General features: G+C 39.5%; 4 protein-coding genes, 1 long non-coding RNA gene and 1 pseudogene across 5 annotated transcripts; all 6 read right to left on the bottom strand.

Moving 5' to 3' along the window:
- Positions 1-402: 402 nt before the first annotated feature.
- LOC113032656 (chemokine-like receptor 1) lies at positions 403-1,908 on the bottom strand (annotated as a pseudogene).
- A 2,265-nt stretch (positions 1,909-4,173) lies between these two features.
- On the bottom strand, positions 4,174-6,181 carry LOC113032476 (chemokine-like receptor 1). The gene is made up of 2 exons (XM_026185416.1): positions 6,087-6,181; positions 4,174-5,479 (listed from the first exon to the last, which is right to left on the bottom strand). Exons 1-2 carry the CDS (start codon positions 6,094-6,096, stop codon positions 4,431-4,433), a joined length of 1,059 nt encoding a protein of 352 aa, XP_026041201.1. The 5' UTR covers positions 6,097-6,181; the 3' UTR covers positions 4,174-4,430.
- A 5,914-nt stretch (positions 6,182-12,095) lies between these two features.
- LOC113032508 (uncharacterized) lies at positions 12,096-13,128 on the bottom strand. The gene is made up of 2 exons (XR_003273890.1): positions 12,356-13,128; positions 12,096-12,266 (listed from the first exon to the last, which is right to left on the bottom strand). It is a non-coding gene; the product is annotated as an uncharacterized LOC113032508 (long non-coding RNA).
- Positions 13,129-14,641: 1,513 nt separating this feature from the next.
- Positions 14,642-16,726, bottom strand: LOC113032783 (chemokine-like receptor 1). The gene is made up of 2 exons (XM_026185890.1): positions 16,200-16,726; positions 14,642-15,905 (listed from the first exon to the last, which is right to left on the bottom strand). The coding sequence occupies exons 1-2, from the start codon at positions 16,207-16,209 to the stop codon at positions 14,854-14,856; spliced, it is 1,062 nt and encodes a 353-aa protein (XP_026041675.1). The 5' UTR covers positions 16,210-16,726; the 3' UTR covers positions 14,642-14,853.
- A 60-nt stretch (positions 16,727-16,786) lies between these two features.
- LOC113032784 (chymotrypsin-like protease CTRL-1) lies at positions 16,787-18,610 on the bottom strand. The gene is made up of 7 exons (XM_026185891.1): positions 18,525-18,610; positions 18,157-18,260; positions 17,951-18,030; positions 17,789-17,870; positions 17,509-17,689; positions 17,178-17,308; positions 16,787-16,982 (listed from the first exon to the last, which is right to left on the bottom strand). The coding sequence occupies exons 1-7, from the start codon at positions 18,568-18,570 to the stop codon at positions 16,821-16,823; spliced, it is 786 nt and encodes a 261-aa protein (XP_026041676.1). The 5' UTR covers positions 18,571-18,610; the 3' UTR covers positions 16,787-16,820.
- A 491-nt stretch (positions 18,611-19,101) lies between these two features.
- On the bottom strand, positions 19,102-23,652 carry hsc70 (heat shock cognate 70). Its single transcript, XM_026184547.1, has 9 exons — positions 23,502-23,652; positions 22,162-22,366; positions 21,796-22,001; positions 21,329-21,481; positions 20,701-21,256; positions 20,379-20,581; positions 20,059-20,257; positions 19,715-19,947; positions 19,102-19,523 (listed from the first exon to the last, which is right to left on the bottom strand). Exons 2-9 carry the CDS (start codon positions 22,364-22,366, stop codon positions 19,329-19,331), a joined length of 1,950 nt encoding a protein of 649 aa, XP_026040332.1. The 5' UTR covers positions 23,502-23,652; the 3' UTR covers positions 19,102-19,328.
- Positions 23,653-24,373: the final 721 nt, after the last annotated feature.

Here is a 24,373-nt window from a genome sequence, read left to right as displayed (position 1 = left end):
TGACTGTGCAAGAATGCACAAAGCACTGTGTCCATAAAAACATGGATGAACGGGTTTGGTGTTGAAGAACTGGACTGGCCTGCACAGGTTCCTGACCTCAATAGAACATCTTTGCGATGAATTAGAGTCGAGACTGCGAGTCAGGCCTTCTCATCCAACATCGCTGTCTAATCTCACAAGTGGTCTTCTGGAAGAATGGTAAACACATTCCTAAACATCTCAATGAGTTGAAGGGTGGGCTGACATCATCTTAAACACTATACATTAGAATGGGATTTCATTCAAGTTCATATACATGTGAAGGCAGACAAGCAAACACTTTTGGAAATATTGTGTATGTCTGTGCATGAGCGTAAATTTGTAAAACAAAAAACAATGATTCATTTCAAAATTCATTGTCTGGTGGGGCACTCTTCTTCAGTTCTAGGAATCCCCTCAGTGATGATTACTGTGCTTTCTGGGATGTTTTCATAAATGGCTGGGTTGATCCGATCTAAAGTGGCAGCAGTGTCTGATTTTTGGGAAGCTTTTGAAAAGGTTGATGACATGGAGCGGGTGGACAGAAATAACAAATGGTCTTCTGCCAGTGCACTCTCGAGTACAAAACAAATGGACTGTCGAAATTTCTTCTGGAATTCTTCACACATGAAAACATAAAGGATGGGGTTCAAGCAGCTGTTCAGAAAAGCCAGACTCACAGTCAGAGGACCATACATTCTAACAATCCCCTGGAGCTCTAACTTCAATTCTATGAAATTGAAAGTGTGGAAAGGCAACCAACAGATGAAGAATGCAAAAATGATGGAGAAAATGACCCGGCGAGATCTGCGTCTCCTTGTTCTCGGCATGCGCATTGCACGGATACCAATGGACACATAAGAGATCATTATTATCAGGAATGGGATCACAAAGCCCATAACAAAGCGAAAAATGCAGAGAGTCAATTTGTGTTCTTTGATTGTTGCAGAATAACCACAGGAACTTTCCCCTCTGTTCCCCACTGATGCAGTGCGAAAAGTGGCATAAGGAGTGCTGAAGACGCCAGCGATCACCCAGATCCCAGCTGATATGAGCTGAGCTTTGCTGACTGTGCGTTTGTTGTGTGCCCACACCACCACACAGATACACAAACAACGATCCAAACTCATGGCTGTCAGAGTAAAGATGCTGACAAACATGTTGACTACACTCACAAAGGTGTTGAGCTTGCACATGAATGTTCCAAAAGGCCATCGGTGACTCTGAGAGAGAGAAATGATCGAGAAAATAAGGAAGGCCGTGAAGAGGAAGTCAGCTATGGCCAGGTTGAGAAACCAAACCGAGTCGACTGTTTTCTGCATTTTGAATCCCGCCACATAGATAACAAGGCCATTGCCCAGAGTTCCAGCTATAAATATCACACAGTAGATGACAATGGAGGCTGTTTGTATGTGTGTGAAAGCTGCATCTTGTTCAGGTGACTGAGTTGCATTGAAAGTGATGTTATCTGAAAGCAAAAAAGAAAATGTTTTATTAAACAAATCATGTTTCCACAATATATTATATGAACAGATAAAATAAGAGGATTTCATTACATTTGTTGCCAAATTATACAAATTAAGTAATTTTTAATTAACAAAATACAGCTATGCATTTTCATAGTTGGCTCCAACACATGTTCTATGCAATACTAGCTTCTACTTTTGTGATGCACATACAGAATTCTGTGTGCAAGTTGATATTTGCATTTATCTAACTCAGTTTCTTTTGTGATTAATAACATAATTAATAACAGGTATGAGTGCTCATTTTGAACAGTTTAACAAGAACTCAAATAACCTTTCACATATTGCTGCTTAAAGAGAAATAGTAATATATGTCTAGACTAAATTAACTTACCCGTCCCCATGCTCTTTTTAGCTGAGAGAGTCTGCCGTGGTTGTAAGTTGATCTCTATCAGTTGCTGCTTCTACTTGCTCTCTGTCTTTGATTTCTCCTCCCTCTCAGTTTCTGCAGCTGCAGATGAATCAGTACGCAAATACAGAAATGAGCAGATAACAAAACAGTAATTTCTCAGAACACACTAATGCAACAACATTTGCCTGAACTGAATGAACATTTTTGTGATGACAAGTCTTAATAGAGTATTATTTTATAGCTAACTATTGTACCCTTCTTGCATATTTTGCTGTAGAGAGTCCCATTTGTGGTTACCTACATTATGCTTCTGCTACACAAAAAGTCACTTGACTTATCAGATGGACATGAAAGACACACATATGCTAATAGTTTTAGAGATCATTTAAAAATCGTTCATAGATTTACCAATTAACATTATAGTGTATGTTTGGTATGTTGTTAACAAGTGTCAATACAAACAGTAAAATTCAGTTAAAAAATGATGCTGTTGAGTTCAGTCTTATATTTATTGTCAAGGCTGAGTGGCCGGTGTATGGATTGGACCCTAACGCACACAGTCGTGTGATGTGAAGGCCCTGAGTAAATGTGGTTATCCCAGCTGGACTTTTGTCAAAGCTGGGAAGGCGCCAAAAGAAAGCTGCTACAGGCCAGTGGACACTCTTTCAAGGATGAGGATGTACTCATCCTGGACAGGGAGGAACGCTGGTTTGACTTATCTAATTACTGTGTCAGAAAAGTAACTTAATTACTAAATAAGTAATTTAACTAAATACTTCTTAAAATCCCTATAAACCTTGAGCGGGCAAACAATAGAAATTAAACTCTTTAAATAATAAATACTTTTTTTTTTTAAAGACGGAGACTCTACTGTACGCAGCGGTAGCATCTCTTCCACAATATAGACTGCAATAATTTTTTTAAGATCACCTTCAGACGCTTTCTGTGCTGCTGAAATAAAATCAGGTTTTGCCTGCTTAGCAGGAGTTGTCCATGGATGATGAACAAGGATCACTCAGAAGTGTTCGTCTATGCTCTCGTGTCAGGCGCTTCAGTAGATTACTCATGCTATTAACAGCAGCCGATAGTTTTTTTCTCCCTAGGACATAGCTTACATATTACTGTAATATTCTTGTCTGCTTGTTTCAGAAAAGTGAAGAGACGGGAATATTTCTATTTCAAAAAACAGCCACTCGCTTCAGCCGAGTCCTACATATTCTGCTTTAGAATACGACTATGCAGCAAAGTGGCGCGAAATGACGTGCAGCTGCACTACAGCGATGTTAAAGCGGCAGAGTTTACGTCTACATTTAGAAGACAAATGATTGAAATTAAATAATGATTTCAGCGAATTTAATTATTTTACAATGTAACACAAGTACATTGTAAGTAACTGTAATTAAAATACCTAAAAATGAACAGTAATTAGTTACTCTACTTTTTCAGTGGAAAAGTAATTTAATTACAGTAACTCGTTACTTAGTAACGCATTACACCCAACACTGCTCATGGCCTTTGATCGGTGGGTTTTGGTCAGTGGTTGTTGATCAATGGTCATGAGAATCTGCATAATTAAGATTAAGAAACTGACCTCCCAGCCCATTGTTCCTTCAGTGGGCAGGTTTCAGTCATTATGCAAATATACTGTTTAAAAGATTGGGGAAAACTGCAGCCAGCTGAGACTGAAGAAGACAATGGGATGAGTGACGAAACATTTCTCCCACTGAAAACGCTACGTCCAGATAAACAGAATCAGACTCAGAATCAGACTTCATCAGAATGTTTTTATTCTTTTATTTTATATACAAGTGTAACAAAATCATAATGCTCTATTAAAGTTCAGTGTCTTCTGACATCATTATGAATTCTGATCATAAAGAAAAAACTGGTTGATGAGCAGGAGTATTAAAAGCTTACTTAGAAACATATATAACTTCTCAAAGGAAATTTAATGATGGCAATCCAATTTCTATGAACAATATAAAGTTCAAAAAAAGAAACAAAAACAACCCCCTCTCCAAAGAAAGAAAAAAAAAACGCTTCATGTAATACTTCATGTCATCCTTCTCTCACCCCAACCGGTCGCAGCAGATGGCCGCCCCTCCCTGAGCCTGGTTCTGCCGGAGGTTTCTTCCTGTTAAAAGGGAGTTTTTCCTTCCCACTGTTGCCAAAGTGCTTGCTCATAGGGGGTCATATGATTGTTGGGTTTTTCTCTGTATCTATGAAGCGCCTTGAGGCGACTTTTGTTGTGATTTGGCGCTATATAAATAAAATTGAATTGAATTAATCCTTTGTTTTAATCAAGAACTCAATAGCTATAACTCCAAGCTGCAGCACAATAACATGGGTTTTCAGTTACTCTGACTCTTTCTTGCTTGTCTAATAATATGACAAGACAAAAACACGTGCTTTGTGTTTCTGTGCATGAATGTACTTTATGTTATAATCTGATGTGAAAGTTTTGGATTAAAAATCAATGAATTCCTTTTTACATTGCCTTTTGTTACACTGGATTTTGTTGCTGTGTGTTGATTTTACTCGGAGACCGGAATCTCCTCAGTGATGATCACGTTGCTTACTGGGATGTTTTCATAAATGGCTGGGTCAATTATTTTTAAAGTTGCAGCAGGATCAAATTTTTGAGACATTTTTGAAATGGTTGATGACGTACAGTGACTGGACACATGGTCCTCTGCCAGAGCACTCTCAAGTACAAAACATATGGACTGCCGAAGCTTCTTCGTGAATTCTTCACACATGAAAACATAGAGGATGGGGTTCAGGCAGCTGTTCAGAAAAGCCAGACTCAAAGTCAGAGGACCCATGATTCTAACAATGTTCCTGAGGTCTGGGTTATTCACAGCCTTTAATTCTATAAAGTTAAAAACATGGAAGGGTAACCAGCAGATGAAGAATGCAAAAATGATGGAGAAAATGATTCTGTGAGATCTCCTTCTCCTTGTTCTCTGCATGCGCATTGCACAGATCCCTATGGCCACATAAGAGATGACTATTACCAGGAATGGGATCACAAAGCCCATAAGAAAGCGAAAAATGTGGAGACTCCATTTTTGTTCATGTGTCATAGAATAACCACAGTAATATGTCCCATTATCTCCTAACACGGTGCGAAAAGTGGCATAAGGAGTGCTGCAGATCGCAGCAGTCACCCAGATACCAGCACATATGAGCCGAGCTTTGCAGACTGTGCGTTTGTTCTGTGCCCACACCACCACCCAGATGGACAAACAACGATCCAAACTTATAGCTGTCAGAGTAAAGATGCTAGCAAACATGTTGACTAAAGTGACAAAGTTGTTGAGCTTGCACACGAATTGTCCAAAAGGCCACTGGTGACTCTGCGAGAGAGAAATTATCGAGAAAATCAGGAAGGCCGTGAAGAGGAAGTCAGCTATGGCCAGGTTGAGAAACCAAATTGAGTTGACTGTTTTCTGCATTTTGAAGCCCGTCATGTAGATAACCAGGGCGTTGCCCAGAGTTCCAACTATAAATATCACACAGTAGATGAGAATGGAGGCTGTTTGTATGTGTGTGGAAGCTGCTTCCAGCCCAGATGACTGACCTGTTGCGAAACAAAAAAACATGAAAGCAATGCATCACAGACATTAGTTGAAACTTATAAAAACGCTTCTTTACTTAAGTGTACATGGCTATGTAATTGTTATGGTTGTATGTTATAGTGCTTGATTCTAACACATATTCTGTGCAACACTAGCTTCTAGTATAGTATCCAGAATATGTGACATACATACTTCTTTTATCACAAAAAAATCACATAAAATATCAGAAAAACAAGATAAAAAAAGGAACAAAACAACAAAAAAGGTTTGATTGTGTTAGCAGGTTAAAAACATTATATATATATATATATATATATATATATATATATATATATATAATTTTCAAGTGCATATAATTCTATATTACAGTGCTTTGGCCTGGCACATGGGCTACAGTAGTTGCTCAAGATAGAGTACCACATTATGTGAAGTACTCACAGAGTTCCTTGTGCAATTTCACATATTTATTTATTAATTTCTTAATTTCTGTTGTGATCAGAACTAATAACAAGCAGGCATACTCATATTAATCATTTTAGCAAGAAATCCTAATGACATTCACTTAATGCAATTTAAAAGAAATGCTCATAGATGTTTAAATTGTCTTACCTGTCCCCATGGTTCTTTAGCTGAGAGAGTCTGTCTTTACTCCAAGTGGATTTTATCTTCTTTTTGCTTGCTGTCTGTCTTTGCTTAACCCTCCCTCTCAGATTATGCAGCTATAAATGAGGCAGTATGCACATGCAGAAAAGAGTTGGGAAAAGAAAACAGGAACACTCTAGAACATGCTAATTCAGCAAAAACGGCTGCCTGCGAGTGCGCTGTTGGAGAAACGGAGCCAGGCAGACAGAGGAGAACTGAAGTTCGACCAGGTACCAAAGCAAATCATTCGTACTGTACAAATAATGTAAATATGACGGTGTATCACAAAAGATCGATATCAAACTGATCACTTGACCCATATTACGTTACTTGCTCTTCAAGTGAATTAACAAATGGCGAAATGAAAAGCCGAACAACAACAATGCTGTTTCTCTGGTAGTATTTTATATATTATGCTTTGTATGTTGTTCAGTATATTTCTATGCAAAACAAGAGGAATTTCAATACACAGCAGTATATTCACAGTTGAAACCAGATATTTACATACACTTTATGGAAAACACAAGAACATTTTTTTTACTGTACAACATGAGTAAACTTGTTTTGTTTTAGATAAATAAATATTGAAATATCTTTTGAATGAGTTAATTGTCAGAATAAAGAGAGACAGAGCTGTCTATTTTTTTATCACTTTCATCAAATTTAGGAGTACATATACACTAAATTTATTGTTAATTAATAAGAAACTCCAGACGATTCCATTCTGAGCTGAAGAAGCTTCTGATAGGTTAGTAGAGTCCATGTGAGTAAATTGGTGGCACAGCTGTGGATGCTGTGGGATAAAAAGGGGGTGGTTTTTTTGTTATTTTAGTATCGGCATTATTAGTACATCAGAATCATATAACCAGCTTTGCATTAAACATTTATTGAAGCTTTTGACATTACATTTGTCATGATCTGGCTGTGTGGAGGCAGAAGAGGACCCAAACGCAAAACTCACGGAGACAAAAAGCTGAACTCAAAATCACCGCTTTATTGCAGGCTTCACAAAGAAACAGAACTAAACTGGGAATGCTAACAGAAAACCGAGGGAACACAGAAAGACACACAGGTCCGGGGAGGAGACATTGACAACGGGCCAGGATCATGACAACATTAACATTTGTATTACAATGATTGTTATAACCTCAGGTTAATCTTCTATTTACAGGTGGCAGAATAATCATATGATCTTTCATTGCAGGTGTAACCATGATCATCTCATACATATTGCAGTTTGTTGCTCATTATAGAGTTGTGCTCAAGTTAATAAGGGTTAAAAGCTACAGTCAGCGCGATGTCTGGCTGATCTATGGAGGGCAAGGCTGGACTGGGACAAAAAATCGGCCCGGGCATTTTGACTAGAGACCGGCCCACCAGGATAAAGATTGAAAATGTGACGTCATTCAGGGATAAAACCGCAAAGGATTCTGGGAACTTGTGGCAAGAGGTACTAGCGCACGCAGGCTTTCAATTGAACTCAGTTACACAGCGATAAAAAGAAACCCAAAAAATGGCAAGAAACTGTTGTATTATTAACTGCAATAGTCGGTCGCATGACAGCCACGGGAAGCCGACGGGTAAAGAGATCGTTTTTTTTTTTTATCGGATTACGTCGTTGAAGTGAAATTTTTTAAGCCAGTAAGAGCCGACGGATGGTCTGGATATACCAAATATAACATCTCAGAACACTCCAGCTCACATGTTAGTCTGCTCCAAGCATTCCCACAAAGGTCAGAGTTTTGTAGTAGTTAATACGTCATTTTTCTTAACATAATTGGTGATATAGGTTACAAGCAAGTCTGGCGCTGAACAGAAATTGTCACGCTATGCTCCTTTGTTTATTGTGCATAAATAGTGAATTGTCCTGACACAATATTGCGTTTCGCTTCTGTTATTACCATGGTACATTGACAAAAAATATACTTTTATTCACAGGATAAAACAGTTGTTTTGTATCACTAATTGTCCATTGCGATTACAACATACAATATTATTGTCACTGCTACATTTCTGTAATGCTACTGTAACCGGTTTCTGCTTCATCCCGCTGCAACAGTTCGGCCCAAACAGACTCCTCGACTCTGCGTTGTGTAGTGTTTTTAAAAAGACAAGGAGTCTCTGATCGATCGTTGCCACTTTATTTCCTGAATGGAAACAACGGTGCACAGGCTCGCCATACACCACTCCGCACAGCACACTCTCGTATGGCTACGGCAGACTGGCAGCGATTACTGCAGCAATATTACAATTTCTAATATACAATAAAATAACAGCAAGAACAAATGATGTACCTGAATGGAAACAACGGTGTATTATCAGTGCACAGGCTCGCCACACACCACTCCGCACAGCACACTACGGCAGAACATCTCATTAGCATTCCGCTTTAGCATACAGTTTCACACATTAATAAACAAATGAAAAGTACATAAAACTGGTGTTGGACATGTGTCCACTAAGCACTTATTACACTCGGTGCTCGTCAGCTAATCAAACATGTTTTATGTGTCTGTACTACTTAGCTACATTGTGTGCGGAACAATACAACTCACCTCTCGTATGGCTACGGCAGACTGGCAGCGATTACTGCAGCCAGCCACACCGAGAGGGGGGGCGCTGTTTCCCCATTACACTGATATTTGTGGCAAGTGGAATAATACCACATAAACACTGTTACACTACCAGAAATTATTTCCACTACTAATTAATTACCGTTGAGCTCAAAGGTCCTATTAATAAACTGTTAATGAATGTGTATTTATGAAGACGATTTGTGAGACTGGTAAACTTATGATACGTACAATAGTCTTTCGTTCTACATGGTGCATTTCAAGGTCCTGCACCCATCCGTCGGTAAACTGTACCTGGGCTTGTTGCAGTGACCTGAAGTTACTAAACTTCATGAGTGTATGCACTCACTCCAAGAAGTGTATAATTATAAATCTGAGCGTGGTGAAAGTTGGGCAGCACGCTGACGTCTTTTGTCCACTCTTTCACTCCTTTGATTTTTTCCTCGTATCTTTTCTTTGTCTTTTCGTCGAGTCTGTCTTTGTACGGACCGGCATTGTTCTCCTTTTGTTTTGTACATTCCTTTTTTGTGCGGCAAAGAAAAAAAAAAGAAGGTATTGGAACCGGAGAATGAACGTTTTGCGGTGCTGCAAATGTTTGCATTTGATGCGGTCCTTGGATTGTTTTGCCACGAGTTCCCGCATGCAATGCGCGAAAATCACGTGATTGTTAAACAAGGGGGAGGGTGCATCCAGCCTCCTCGGCTGTAATTGGTCCAGCCCAGAGTCGATCATGACCAATTGGCCAATCCAACACCTTTCATTATATATACCCTTCCTAAAAAAAAAAAAAAAAAAATAATAATCCATTGGCCCATAAAAACAAAAAATCGCCAGCGGCCCACCGGGCAAATGCCCGGTATGCCCGATGGCCAGTCCAGCTATGATGGAGGGGAGAGGCTTCGAGCATGGAAGGCCGCACGCGCTTACACAACACTGATATCATGTTATTCTTTGTGATCTTATATTCAGTTATATCTTTTGTTATATTTTACGTAGTGGCAGTTGATTAAACAATATTACATACTTGCTTCAGAGCATTACACACTGATCACCTTAACAAACCTGGAAATCCTTGTAGCTGCAATGTTGTGTCTCCATAGGGGACGGTTGGCTCCAGGAGATAAGCGGGAGTCAGTGCCTGTCCTCGGGATGGAGAGAATGTTCCTTTGCTGTGTCAAATAACTGTCAACATTGATTGTATTGTACCTGTCTTACGCATGAGGGGGCGTTCTAATACCCTGATTTCATAAAACTATTGTGATGTGGTTTTTGAGGTGAGATCTGATGCTGTCTGCGTACGGTGTCCATCTCCCACGCGTGTGATCATTAAAATCATCGTTTGACTCAACCCGGCCGGACCAGTGTTGTTATTTTGGTTTTTCCTCTTGTATTCATCCCCAATATTTGAATCCGTAACAATGCATATAAGGCAAAACACAGAGCCTGTTTCTTTGAAATGGGAAAATCAAGAGATGTCAACCAAAACACCAGGAAAAGAATCGTGGAGCTCCATAAGTGTGGCTCAATTTTGAATACAATTTGGTGCCATTTACAATTAAGAAATACAGATAGTTTCTCTCTTTACTCTTAAAGTTAACAAATATGTTTTTATATTTATCAATCTAAAAAAAATAAACATTTAGTCTGATTTGATATTACAATTAAAAAAGTGTATCTGTTTTTATCTGAAGAGTTTGTAAATATCTGGTTTCAACTGTAGATTTGATGATTGTCAGCACAAAGAGGGAGAGAGAGGAACAGAGATGGAACAAGAGCAGGTGAGACAGACATGTTAGTCAAATGGTTGTTTACCAAAAGTATCAGCGTATCACAGGTCCTCATGTATCTCGTACCTAGTGTTTCTTTTTAGGTTTGTTATTTTTCAAATTCTATATTTATTAAGTTATGCAGGCTTGTTTGCACAACAAGGCTAAATAATTATATGAACTTTTCTCAATCTAAATAGTGCACTTTGGTAGAATTAAAAAATAAGTGTAGTGCAGGTCTATGATGATTTTTAGTGCTACTATCATCTAGTTCTGATTCTGGTTCTGTCTTGGTTAAGTCCTCAGCAGTCCTGATTTTGAACTGTTGTAGTCCTGTTTTAATTCTGGATCAGTTCTGGGTCTGGTTGAATTGGGGTTTAGTCCTCGTGTCTTGATACAGCCCCGACTTTGTTCTACCTTGCTGCTTAATTAAAAAACTAGTTTAACGTGTCCTGCATATGTGATATATATTTTTTTCCTATATGAAGTCATTCTTTTTTGAACAAAACTCAAAACAGAGCCAATTAATCTTTCAGTCATCTCTACCCCCCCCCCCCCCCCCCCCCCAAAAAAAAAAAAAAAATGCATACTACCCTTTAGGGCTAAGCCCCGGGTGTTTCAAATGTCTGGCTCCGCCTCTGCTTGAAGACCTGACCTGAGTATTTCAGAAACTACTGCAGAAACTGCTGCATATTCTACAGTAATTTTCCCACACAGCCATCTTTAGGATTTACAGAGAATCATCTGAAAAAAACGTAACGTGAGTTTTCATTATGTGGTTCGGAATCACCAAGATGGAGATGGATAACGTTCCCAGCAGCACGTTTACTCTCTGCACCTCAACAACATAAAAAACAGTTCCTGTGTAAAGCCTTCATGATAATCCTCTGGCCACTCAGAAGCCAAAAAGCTTTGCCAGGTCTGATGAGCCTCAGTCTCTGTTATAGGATCAGAATTTGGTGTAAATATTATGACAGAATGGATCCACCCATTTTTTTGCACACTTAAATACACTAAGTACCAACCGAGCATTGTTTACATTCCACAGACTACTGGAGGATTGCTGTAGTTTCTTGAACTAGTTTAACATGAGTTCACTGTACTCAAATGGCCTCCACAGTCACTAGATCTCAACCTACGCCGACAGATTGGATGTGCAAGCATTATTAAAGGTCATAAAACCTGTCTTGGTGGATAGAAGGCTGTCACATTATATTGGTCAAATTAACGTGGGAGGTACTAAATGACTCATATGAAATATTTTATTTTCACAATAAGATTAATCTTTTATTTACAGATTTTTCCTGGAGATTCTTTAAAAGGCCCACAATTTCATTTTCTCAATAGTTAACACAAACTTCTCAAGATCATCTGTGCATGTCTGAGTACAAATCCAATCCAGAAAATGAGTGGGTGACAAAGAGGTAACAAATACTGAACTTACTGACCAGCTACACATAGATCCCAACAGGACAGCTCCAATACCACAGTTGCAAATGTGTCTGCATTCATTTTTAGTATTTGTGCTTTTCCTTGTTGTCTTTTGTCGTGGAATTTTGTAAATAAAGTCTGCAACACTGAAAGAGCTGTGATCAAACTGTCACGGACTGTAGTAGGACTCAGGCACAGAGCAGAGGTCAATGCAAGAAACAATGTTTATTTACAAAGTCACCAGGTACAGATATATAGAGTGAGGGAATAGCGGTGGTCCAGGGTCATAAAGGAAAGTCCGGGAAGGGAATCACGTTCACTCTTGCTCCTCTCTTCACAAAGGTTCACACGTCGGGTTGGTCACGGCTCCGGGGAAACTGTGCACAGAAAAAGGTGGGTTACGCTAACGCAGAAATCACAGACAAACTTCACAGAGCTAGAGATGACAAAGCTGAGATTCACTAACGTGTCTCACACAATCATCCAGCGATGAGACTGTCTGCGTCCCTGCCTTAAGTGTCCAACCTGTAATTGGTGCCTGATGAGACACAGGTGTGTACGCCGAGGGCGGGAGCCCGCAGTGAGCTCCGCCCTGGCGGGGAGGCAAGAGGAGAACGTACACAAAAACACATGTGGCCTTGTCAAGCCGGCCGGGCAGACACGGGGACCATGACACAAACTATTTATTACTGCGCAGGAGAATACACATACACACTCCCAAACATGACAGGTTCATAGTAATGAGCATTCTAACCTCGGGACAAGCATGTTTATAACATCCCACAAACTGTATATCGTTTCAGTTACAACAGTCTTTTGTCCAGCATGGGCTGTTGCTGCACAAACAAGACTCCCACTATCCTTTCCCAGGCCACCACCTGGCGCTGGCCGTGCACTTCATCCTTCTGAGCAAAACAGTTAACAGATAACATAGTGAAACATTGTTAGGCCTAGCTAAGCAGTTTTCACAAGCTCATGCTGACACATACTTGCTTCATCTTAAGCAGGTTATACAAAAGTTTATACAGAAATCATACAGTGAAGATGTACCAAAAGCAGCATTAGAGCTTGTGAAGCTTCAGATACTTTAGACACAATAGCCTGCAGAGACCTGGCCTGATGAAGTAGCTCGCCAGAATCGCAATCACAAACAAAATTACATTTATCACCAAGGTTTTACCCAAATGAGGAATTTGTCTGCTTGTCATAGTGCGCCAGTGGTACAAAACTGAATACATGTCTGTCTGTCTCTCTCTCTCTCTCTCTCTCTCTCTCTCTCTCTCTCTCTCTCTCTCTCTCTATATATATATATATATATATATATATATATATATATATATATATATATATATATGTCATCAAATTCCTGTAACACTATTTCCTATAAAGACAAAGGCCCAGTCAGCATTTACTCACATTTGCACAGAAGCCTTCTATATGGTGTTGTTTTGTTTCCATGGCCACTGTGTCTATGGAGATGGTGTTTGCTTGGTATTGCAGTTCTGTGTGTCTCAGTGCATATTGAATCCTTAGCCAGATTAACAGGCGTGCCCAATAAAGTGGCTGATGAGTCTAGGTTGTTGGCTTTCCAAAATCTAATTTTACTGACACTTCAGATCCTCCATGAATGCCACCCGTTAACTTGCTTATATAGAATAAAAGAAACATTAGACAAAGACAATTGCAGTCTTTGGCATTTCGAGTTTTTATATACACATGTTTCATTTCTAAACAGCTTGACAAAGGGAGTGATCACAGATGACCAGTTTTGGGACAATGTGTTCAAAAGGATGGGTTGTCAGGGTTGAGCTTGTAAGCCAACTCTGAATACACTGCTTGTCCTTCTTCTAACATTTTCACACTGGAGAATGGAAAACTGGGTGTGAATGTAGCATTTGTGGAATTGTTTTTCTTGAGCAATATTGGATTTATTGGAATTTTAACAATGACTGAGTTTAATGTGCTAAAGGGACAGATAAATATTGTATAATTTTACAGTTTTTGAATCTAATAATGTAAATCATACAGTCGCCATTGTAGGATTGTAGTTTTGCGTTTAGTGATATTGCAAAATGTTTTTCAGCAACATTGTGGTAAGAAAAAAATGTAACAATGTTTTTATTGCTACTGAGTTCCATTTTTAGTTTTAGCATGAATAGTGAAGCAGGTGTTGTTCTGATAATAAAAAAAACCACAAGAAAAAAGAAGCAAGCACAGCACATCTGTGCAGCAAGATAAGATAGATGCTGTTTAAATCTCAGGTTCATGTACCACACTTCATGGTTTAATAGCTTACAAATAATATTAATGTTGGTCATTTTTGGGACCTGTTTTCATCGTTGTTTTGTTTTAAAAGTGATGTTTTTGTGGTTTGTGGTGTACTTTGATTTACGCAATGTGTTCCATTTTGCAAATGCAAGAAGTATACAGCACCATGATATCCTGTAAGATAAAACAGCGGTTGCCAGGGCGCAAGTAAGGTTTGTCAGTCAAATGCACCCTTTTATCATGTTTTTCTTTACCAGACAAAAGAAAAATGCAAAAAACTCAATCACTGTTCAGTCACTTGTCACAGTTTTATAGATGTTGATAGTGATTTACATGGTTAAAGAAGCTGGAGCAATAAAATGTAGATATATATATACAAATATAAAACTGATGTAAAAATTTTGACATTCAAATGATAGAAATCCAAGACCTTCAAAACCACAGTATAGAAGTCTTATTTTCTTTTTAAAAAACTTGTGTTATATGTTACATTAATTGATTAATCAAGAACTTAATCCGACTGATTTGATTGGATTATGGTTTCATGCATAATTATATTGTGCCTTACCCCAACAGACTTATAGGACACCCATAATAATCAGAGCCAGGGTACCAACATTATACTGTATGTTTCAAAGAGATGAGATGAACATCTTGCATTATTGATTTATTTCATCATCTATTGGTGAGATCTTATTAAGTGCTAAGTGTCTTTTCAGTGATGACTACTTTGCTTTCTGTGCAGGATTCAAAAGCAGCTGGGTTGAGCTTCTCTAAAGTCGTGGCAGCGTCTGACTTTCGGGAAATCCTTGAAAATGTTGATGACATGGAGTGAGTGACGATAAATGACACGTGGTCCTCTGCCAGAGCACTCTCAAGTACAAAACATATGGACTGCCGAAGCTTCTTCGTGAATTCTTCACACATGAAAACATAGAGGATGGGGTTCAGGCAGCTGTTCAGAAAAGCCAGACTCACAGTCAGAGGACCCATGATTCTAACAATGTTCCTGAGGTCTGGGTTATTCACAGCCTTTAATTCTATAAAGTTAAAAACATGGAAGGGTAACCAGCAGATGAAGAATGCAAAAATGATGGAGAAAATGATTCTGCGAGATCTCCTTCTCCTTGTTCTCTGCATGCGCATTGCACGGATCCCTATGGCCACATAAGAGATGACTATTACCAGGAATGGGATCACAAAGCCCATAAGAAAGCGAAAAATGTGGAGACTCCATTTTTGTTCATGTGTCATAGAATAACCACAGTAATATGTCCCATTATCTCCTAACACGGTGCGAAAAGTGGCATAAGGAGTGCTGCAGATCGCAGCAGTCACCCAGATACCAGCACATATGAGCCGAGCTTTGCAGACTGTGCGTTTGTTCTGTGCCCACACCACCACCCAGATGGACAAACAACGATCCAAACTTATAGCTGTCAGAGTAAAGATGCTGGCAAACATGTTGACTAAACTCACAAAGCTGTTGAGCTTGCACACGAATTGTCCAAAAGGCCACTGGTGACTCTGAGAGAGAGAAATTATCGAGAAAATCAGGAAGGCTGTGAAAAGGAAGTCAGCTATGGCCAAGTTAAGAAACCAAATTGAGTTTACAGTTTTCTTCATTTTGAATCCAGTCACGTAGATAACCAGAGCGTTGCCCAGAGTTCCAACTATAAATATCAAGCAGTACATGATAATGGCGGCTCTTTGTATGTATGTCGAAGCTGATTCCAGTGTAGATTGACCTGTGAAGTATTGTATTATTATTTTAACACATAATATAATATAATATAATATAATATAATATAATATAATATAATATAATATAATATAATATAATATAATATAATATAATATATACACGCACACACAAAATAAGTGCTTTGCAGATTTTATATATGTATATTAAAGTATTGGCACATGATCTATGCACCATATCACAAGATCATGCGTTTCAGTTTGTGTAACTTAACATGTGCACAGCTTTAACTAAATTTCTGTTTTAGTGAGAACTGACAACAGGCATGTAAGTATCTTACCAGTCCCCATGTTTCTTTTAGCTGAGAGATTCTGTCTTTACTGCCTCTTCTAGAAGTCTTTGATTACTCTTCCCTTTTAGTTTACGCGGTAGCAAATGAAGCAACGCACGCAGAAATGAGCTGATAGAAAACCAGCAACACCCCAGAATATGCTAATGCTGCAACACTTTTGTAATTATGCTTCAAAAGGGGGAGACGCCTTACATGTGTAATACTGTACAAGGTCTGTCTTGTTATAGTGTGTGGTTTCCAACATTTTAGTTCTGCTATGCAGTCTTTAGTAACCACTTTCACTATCCTACCCAATCACCCTCACTCTCTGGCTTATCAGATGGGCATGAAAAACAACAAACCAACAGTAGCTGTTTTAGAAATCTATTGTTCTGTTTGTCACAAATTCACCAAACATCAGTATTGTGGGATTTGCTAACATCAAATGTCAGTTGTAATAGTAATAACTAGTAAAATACTAGTGCGATTGTTATTCATTTACCGATAATATTGTAATCATTGATGGAAAGATGGGAAACGTGGTGTGCTCTTATTTATTTTGCTAGCAGTATATTAAAGGGAAGCCTACACATGTGTGTTTTGCTGATTTATTTATTTTTTTCTTAAGCTTCAGTTATTAGCAATTGTTTGGTCGACCCAGCTGCGCAGGTAGGACACACGAGAATACACAGCAGGGGTGTAGACATTGCAGTTAGAGGTTCCCCAGGACACAATACCAGTGAGGTACCATACACCACTGCTCTCACAGACCAGAGGGCCACCAGAGTCACCCTAAAGTAGACAAAGGGGATGTTTTTACTTTGTTGATATAAAAGAAAATATTATATTTTTATCATGCTCTTGATATTATTCAGCAGTGATGCATTTAATTTCTGCATTTTCTGAAAATTCTGAGCTACCCCCTAAAATTTGACCTTCTAAGAGTATTTCTGATCATTGTCATAATCATTTTGAAGTGGTTGTTACCTGACAGGAAGACACTCCAGAAGCACCAGCACAGATCATGGCATCAGTGATTCTGTTGTAACCCCAGTAGCTCTTGCACTGATCAGGGCTGATCAGAGGCAGGGCGGTCTGCTGGAGGAAGCGAGGGCTTGCTGAGAAAAACAAAAAAAAGGATAGGAATAAAAAGAATTAGTCTAATTGCAAACAAAGTCTTTCACATTTTTCTCCAGGAACTATGCAGCAGTGTATATTATTCATTTATTTATCTGCATTACCTTTTTGTAAACTAAGTTTTTTACACCAGTGTATTGTGAGATGATTATCTCAATTTACCCGTTGGAAAAAAACTCACATGTTACTCCAGTCCGGCCCCATCCAGTGGTGACACATTTGGTTCCAGAGGGGATGCTGCTGGTGGAGGACATCAGGCACACAGGTGACACACGGGAAGTATACTGTGCTGGGGAGGACAGCCTCAGAAGAGTGATGTCATTGTTAAAGTTCTGGGAGTTGTAGTAGGGGTGAGTGATGGCCTAGATGAAGAGGTGAGGATAAACCACACACAAATATAATACGATTCAGACAAGGGCTTTGATGAAGACAACTTTCATTTTTGTTCTATTATAGCTCACCCTAGAAATGTACATGACCTGAATTGGCTCGCTATTGTACTGCCGATCATGTTCTCCCAGGATCACACGGTGGTGTGATGGACTAAAAAAAAGAAATAAATCAGGTGGATGATCAAAGTGTTGGAAGACTTATTGTGTTGCTACAGCACTCAAGTGACTTACTTCACACCGCAGTGAGCAGCAGTGACAACCCAGTACTGGTTGATCAGTGAAGCTCCACAGAAGTGGAATCCAGTGCTATCCTGCAATAAAGAAAAAAAAATATCTGTAACAAACTTCTACATTTTAATTTAAAATGAAATAAGTTGTTGTAAATTGTGACTGTAGCAAAACCACATTGTTTGTGAGTAGTAAATAACTGAAACTACCTGAAGCGAAACCTGCCAAGGCCAGGAGCCAGACACAGCATTTTCCCCGTTCACAATCTTGTTGTATCCACTCACTTGGGGCTTGATAGCAGGCACTCCACACCCTGAGACCCAGTGACATAAAAAAAGCTCAAAGTTATTTGACAAAAAGTGTCAGAGTTAATTCTGTATGTATTTTTGTACTTGTCTTTTTTGGTGGTGCACAAAATGCTTAACTGTGTTTCCCATTTTCGCACACAGCTGACCAGTGTGTAAAGTGTTTACTTTTGTGCAGCTAGTCAAACAGCAAGAGTAAAATCCACAACTACCACCACAGATCTCAGAGTGTGGTAGCAAATTTCTTTGTCATGAAATCACAAATCACTCACCCAATGCAGAGGCCACAAGAGCAAAGCAACTGATGATCAAGAACATGTTTGTGTTTCGGTCGTGATTCCCGAGTTTCAGATGTGGGGCACACTTGCTTTTATATGCACATCCAATACGCTTGACCCTGAACTGCATGTGTAGGTCTTCATGCCCCACCCACAATCCCCCCTTTCATGTGCCCACAGTATGGGAAAATGGCATCTGGTGATAAACTCAGTTTTTGCTGAATTCTAAATTCATTTTGCTAAAAGGCAAAAGCACCAAGTTGTCATGTAATAGACAGGAAAAACCTTTCATTGACCTTTGATCAAGATGTTCCAAGGTACATGCTCTTGCTTGCATCTTATCTTTCAAACTCACACATTTACAGTCAACATCTCACCTCTTTTTAACATCGACCTTCTTTCATTGTGGCAATATTTCTTGTAAATATTTCTTGTTAATAGGCAGGAAAAAGATACTGATCAGATTACATGTGGTTCGTTTACAGGAACCAGTTTTATCTGCACTTTTCTACAGCTGCAAGTTGAGTGTCTCTGTGCATACCTTAGTTTCACAAATGAGAAGATACACACGTTAAAGTTTTCAAATCAGAATTTTACTGTTGATATTTATTGATTTTTTGCATAAAAAAGCATTGATACAAAGGTGTGACTTTTAAACTATCTAAATATGCATCTGGATATTGAATGTGATGTGTGCTTAGATATTGCAAAACATTTGTTATAAACTTGACTAGATATTTATCAGATGTGTACTAGGTAAGGTGAATATCTATTGGCAAATAGTAAAAAACACTGAGTTCAGTCAACTTCCTCGATAGTTGGGCCAGAAGAGGAGCCACCTCCTGCACCGCCAGGGAAGCCACCGGGCATTCCTCCTGGCATTCCTCCTGGCATTGCTCCTGGCATGCCCCCTTGATATAGTTTAGAGATGATAGGGTTGCACACCTTCTCCAGTTCCTTCTGCTGGTGATCATACTCCTCCTTCTCTGCCATCTGGGGAAAGAAAAGAGCAAATATACTCTACTATGACAGAAGGCTTTGTGGGTCAGGAGTTGACAGGAAGCATATGACAGGAAAAGGAAAAAGGATATTGATTCATAACTTTGATACAATGTAATGCTCACTGCTTTCACAATTTTAGATAAAGAGGAACCTCGGTCTACTTTTAAGGCATGGCTTTTTACCTGGTTTCTGTCCAGCCATGCAATGACTTCGTTGCACTTGTCCACAATAGTCTTCTTGTCCTCTGGGCTGATCTTGTCTTGGAGTTTCTCATCCTCTACGGTGCTCTTCATGTTAAAGGCGAGAGATTCAAGGGAATTCTTGGCTGTCACTTTCTCCCTCTGGACTTCATCCTCAGCCCTGAACTGCTCTGCTTCCTGCACCATGCGCTCAATGTCTTCTTTGCTCAACCGGCCTGTGACAGAATTAAATTTTTTTCCCCTGCATTCATGTATAGGATTTGATTTTTTCATAATAAATTTGCTGCTGGATATATGAATTAGTATGTATTTTTTCATAATTGTACCTTTGTCATTGGTGATAGTTATTTTGTTCTCCTTTCCAGTGCTTTTGTCCACTGCAGACACATTGAGAATGCCATTTGCATCAATGTCAAAGGTCACCTCGATCTGAGGAACCCCTCTTGGAGCAGGTGGAATACCAGTCAGTTCAAACTTCCCAAGGATGTTATTGTCCTTAGTCATGGCTCTCTCACCTTCATACACCTGAAAACAATTATTCATATTGTAGCTTAATGTATCAGAGTCAGGTTTTAGTGTACACAAGTACCTAGAATGCAGCTGGGCATAAGGGTTAAACAGTTACACAACTTTAACCCTGATGTACCTGAATGAGCACACCGGGCTGGTTGTCTGAATAGGTGGTAAAGGTCTGGGTTTGCTTAGTGGGGATGGTGGTGTTTCTCTTGATAAGGACAGTCATTACTCCTCCAGCTGTCTCGATTCCCAGGGAAAGGGGTGTGACATCCAGCAGGAGTAGGTCCTGTACATTCTCAGACTTATCCCCAGCCAAGATGGCGGCCTGCACAGCTGTGGAGATTTTCCACAAAGTTAAACTGATTATGGTTTCAGTCAGCAGCTCTGTTTTATTGAGCCATAGTGCCAATAATATAGCCAAATATATAGTGATAAATGCTGCAGAGACCCACCTGCACCATAGGCGACAGCCTCATCAGGGTTAATGCTCTTATTGAGGTCACGACCATTAAAAAAGTCTTGGAGCAGCTTTTGAATCTTAGGGATACGTGTGGAGCCGCCCACCAGGACAATATCATGGATCTGTGTCTTGTCCATCTTGGCATCCCTCAGGGACTTCTCCACAGGCTCGAGGGTTCCACGGAACAGGTCTGCATTGAGTTCTTCGAAACGGGCCCTGGTGATGGAAGTGTAGAAATCTGTACCTTCATAGAGCGAGTCGATCTCGATGCTGGCCTGGGTGCTGCTGGAAAGGGTACGCTTGGCGCGTTCACAGGCTGTGCGGAGGCGACGCACGGCTCGCTTGTTGTTGATGATGTCTTTTTTGTACTTGCGTTTGAACTCGGAGATGAAGTGGTTCACCATGCGGTTGTCAAAGTCTTCACCGCCCAAGTGAGTGTCACCCGCTGTGGACTTCACTTCAAAGATGCCGTCTTCAATAGTCAAGATTGACACATCAAAAGTACCACCTCCGAGGTCAAAGATAAGCACATTGCGCTCCCCACCGACCTAAATTGAGAGGAGAGAATTACAAAGAGGAAGCCAAAATAGCAAAAGCTGAACATTTTAAAATTAGCTTACCTTCTTGTCCAGTCCATAAGCAATAGCTGCAGCAGTAGGCTCATTGATGATGCGCAGTACATTAAGGCCAGAGATGGCCCCAGCATCTTTGGTGGCTTGACGCTGGGAATCGTTGAAGTAAGCTGGAACTGTGATGACTGCATTGGTCACAGGCTGTAAAGAGAATAAGACACTAAGTTAATATTGCTTCTTTTTTTTAGATCTGAAACTGCAAACATGAAAACTGTAAGGAACCACTTTATCTAACTATAATTTACTATACAGACACCACAGACACTAGATAACCTGGGGAACCTGCTTCATGTCAAAGTCATTAAACTTCAGTGCTATTATATTTTCAAGAAGTATTCATATTTAGAAAGATTAGCCAGTTTAGTTTGCTGATAGTTGCAGGGTTTTTTTCCTGCATAAAACCCAACTTTTCCACCTAATTTCAACGATCCTGTTATCCATTCACTTTTATCTACCTTGCCAAGATATGCTTCAGAAATCTCCTTCATTTTGGTGAGGACCATCGAGGATATCTCCTCTGCGTAGAAGGTTTTGATCTCACCCTTATATTCAACCTCCACTTTAGGTTTGGATGACTCATTAATGACTTTGAAGGGCCAGTGCTTCATATCAGATTGTACCACGAGATCGTCAAACTTACGACCAATCAGACGCTTTGCATCTGGAAATAGATTTAATGGAAAAAATTCGAATTGGTTAATGTAATGTTCAGTTTGGAGTGTATCGACAATATTTACGTGGTTATAAAGTGAGGACACAAAGAATACTTTTATTTGATCACTGCTTCAACCGATTTGTCGGTTGGGTATTGGAGTTCTTACCAAATACAGTGTTGGTTGGGTTCATAGCCACCTGGTTCTTGGCGGCATCTCCAATAAGTCTCTCTGTGTCTGTGAAAGCCACATAACTGGGTGTCGTCCTGTTTCCTTGGTCATTAGCAATGATCTCCACTTTGCCATGCTGGAAGATTCCCACACAGGAATATGTGGTGCCTAGATCAATACCCACTGCTGGTCCTTTAGACATCTGTGACACAGAAGAGAAACGTAGTACTGCAATCCCACATTTTTGCACATACTCATCATTATTGAGCCAAGGATTATTATCTGTTTGTATTTTTATAGTTCTAACATTTTCTGTGTGAAAATGTTATTTAAAATGTTACTGTAAGCATCTAGAAAGGTGAACCTGGTGCTGTTACATAAGCCCAGACACCACTACCACGTGAGGTCCGGTTTGCGGTGGTGTGCTGTCACAGTACCACAGTGACTTAAATGACCAGCTGACACTTGAAACATATACTACTGCTCTTCTGCCTTGGCAACATAATACTAGAGTGTCTTACTCAAGCTTTTAAATGTGCTACACTAATCCTGCAGTAGTGACCGGTGTATCTATTTTCCGACAGCTGGCTCTAAATAGCTTTCACTTATTATATAGAGTATCCTCATGTCTGCATAGTAATGAATGGACTGTGACAAAAAATCTTCAGGGATCAGTTAATCAGAGACTCAAACCTGGCCTGGTTCCTTTTAAAACTAATGATGTGAAAAAAGAAATGGACAGCATTGACATTCAGAAGGATTAGCAAAGTAGTCCTCTTATTATCACAGTTCTTGGAGTCGTGTTTTGAATTAATTGCCAAACTAAGGGAGCAAGACCCTTTTAGGAGCTGTGAAAATCACAAACACCCAGTTGATTATTACACTAAATCACAGAGCATAACGTTTCTTGGCTTATCTCCTGTTTTCTTTCTGCAAATGTGTCAATCATTGTTCCTCCAAGGCTCCAGATATGTTGCAAACAGAACTTATTATTGAATTATCACTTGTTATCCAGTTGGGTAACACAGAGCAGAAAATGCTGACAAACTGTTGTGGCAGCACTGTACCAACATCTGAAACTTGTTGCAAGACTGTTTTTACATGGAAATTAACCACCCACACAGAAACCACCCATGACCTTTGTGGAAATTTGAGAAACGTGAGCACTTTTCTTCATAGAGAATTAGATTTATTTTGTCATGCGATTGTTTGAAAAGAACCATGCAAGCCTCACTTGTTTGTGAATTTGACTTCTGCCAGTTAGACGTTGAAAGCAGTAAGCAAGACAGACTATGAAGCAAGGCCAGAAAGCAATTTATGCTTTTTATTCTTGTTACCTTTGCTGTTGAATTTTCAGCGCTTGACAGTTTACAGAATTAAAATGCTTTTTTTTCGCTCAACACCCAACACAGCCGTCTGAGCTTCTCTCCAGCACTCCTTTCCCCTCTTCTGGCAGGCAGACTAAGAGGACGAGTGTCAGTTCCCCAGTGTATAAAGAGCACTGTGCAAGGAGAGAGGGTGTCAGGTGATCCCATTGAGGAAAGTTCTCGACCCACGTCTTCTCTCTCCGAATCTCCAAATAGATTTCTATGTAAAAGCCTCTATTTTTAACTCTGTGGTTCTCTCCCAGTTTTACAGAACATAGGCATTACAGAACATGCTCTGTAATGAAGAAAGGTAGTTCCTGAACATTGATAATTAGGTTCACATACTCCATAAATGGTGATGAGTGAGGACAAAGTTTTTATTAAAAACAGCTTGTAAATATTGCATGGTGCACATTACCATGTGTCCCGGTCCCGTACCAGCAGACTGAGAGACAGCTTTTTCCATCAGGCCATCAGACTGCTGAACACGTCATAGACACCTCAGCTTCACTACTGGAACTTCAACATTATGCACTCCACACTGTATATAAATGCCACTTGTTTTGCACATATTCAACTCTGTATATTTTATATATTTTATTATTATTTTATTTTTTTACTATTTAATTTGTAAAAATGTGTATACACACACACACACACACACACACAGGAAAATATTTAGTATACACATCCAGAAATGCATACACTATTATATATTGTACATATATTTATTAGTTTCAGGTTGGCCATTCTTGTATTTTGCTCGTTTGTGTTGTTGTGTTTGCACATCTCTGTTGCTTGTGGGGCTCGCACACAAGAATTTCACTCGCATGTGCTGTGCC

This window comes from Astatotilapia calliptera, chromosome 11 (assembly GCF_900246225.1).
Source record: "Astatotilapia calliptera chromosome 11, fAstCal1.2, whole genome shotgun sequence".
In the NCBI taxonomy this organism is placed as follows: domain Eukaryota; kingdom Metazoa; phylum Chordata; class Actinopteri; order Cichliformes; family Cichlidae; genus Astatotilapia; species Astatotilapia calliptera.
This window is presented reverse-complemented; position numbering and strand designations above follow the sequence as displayed.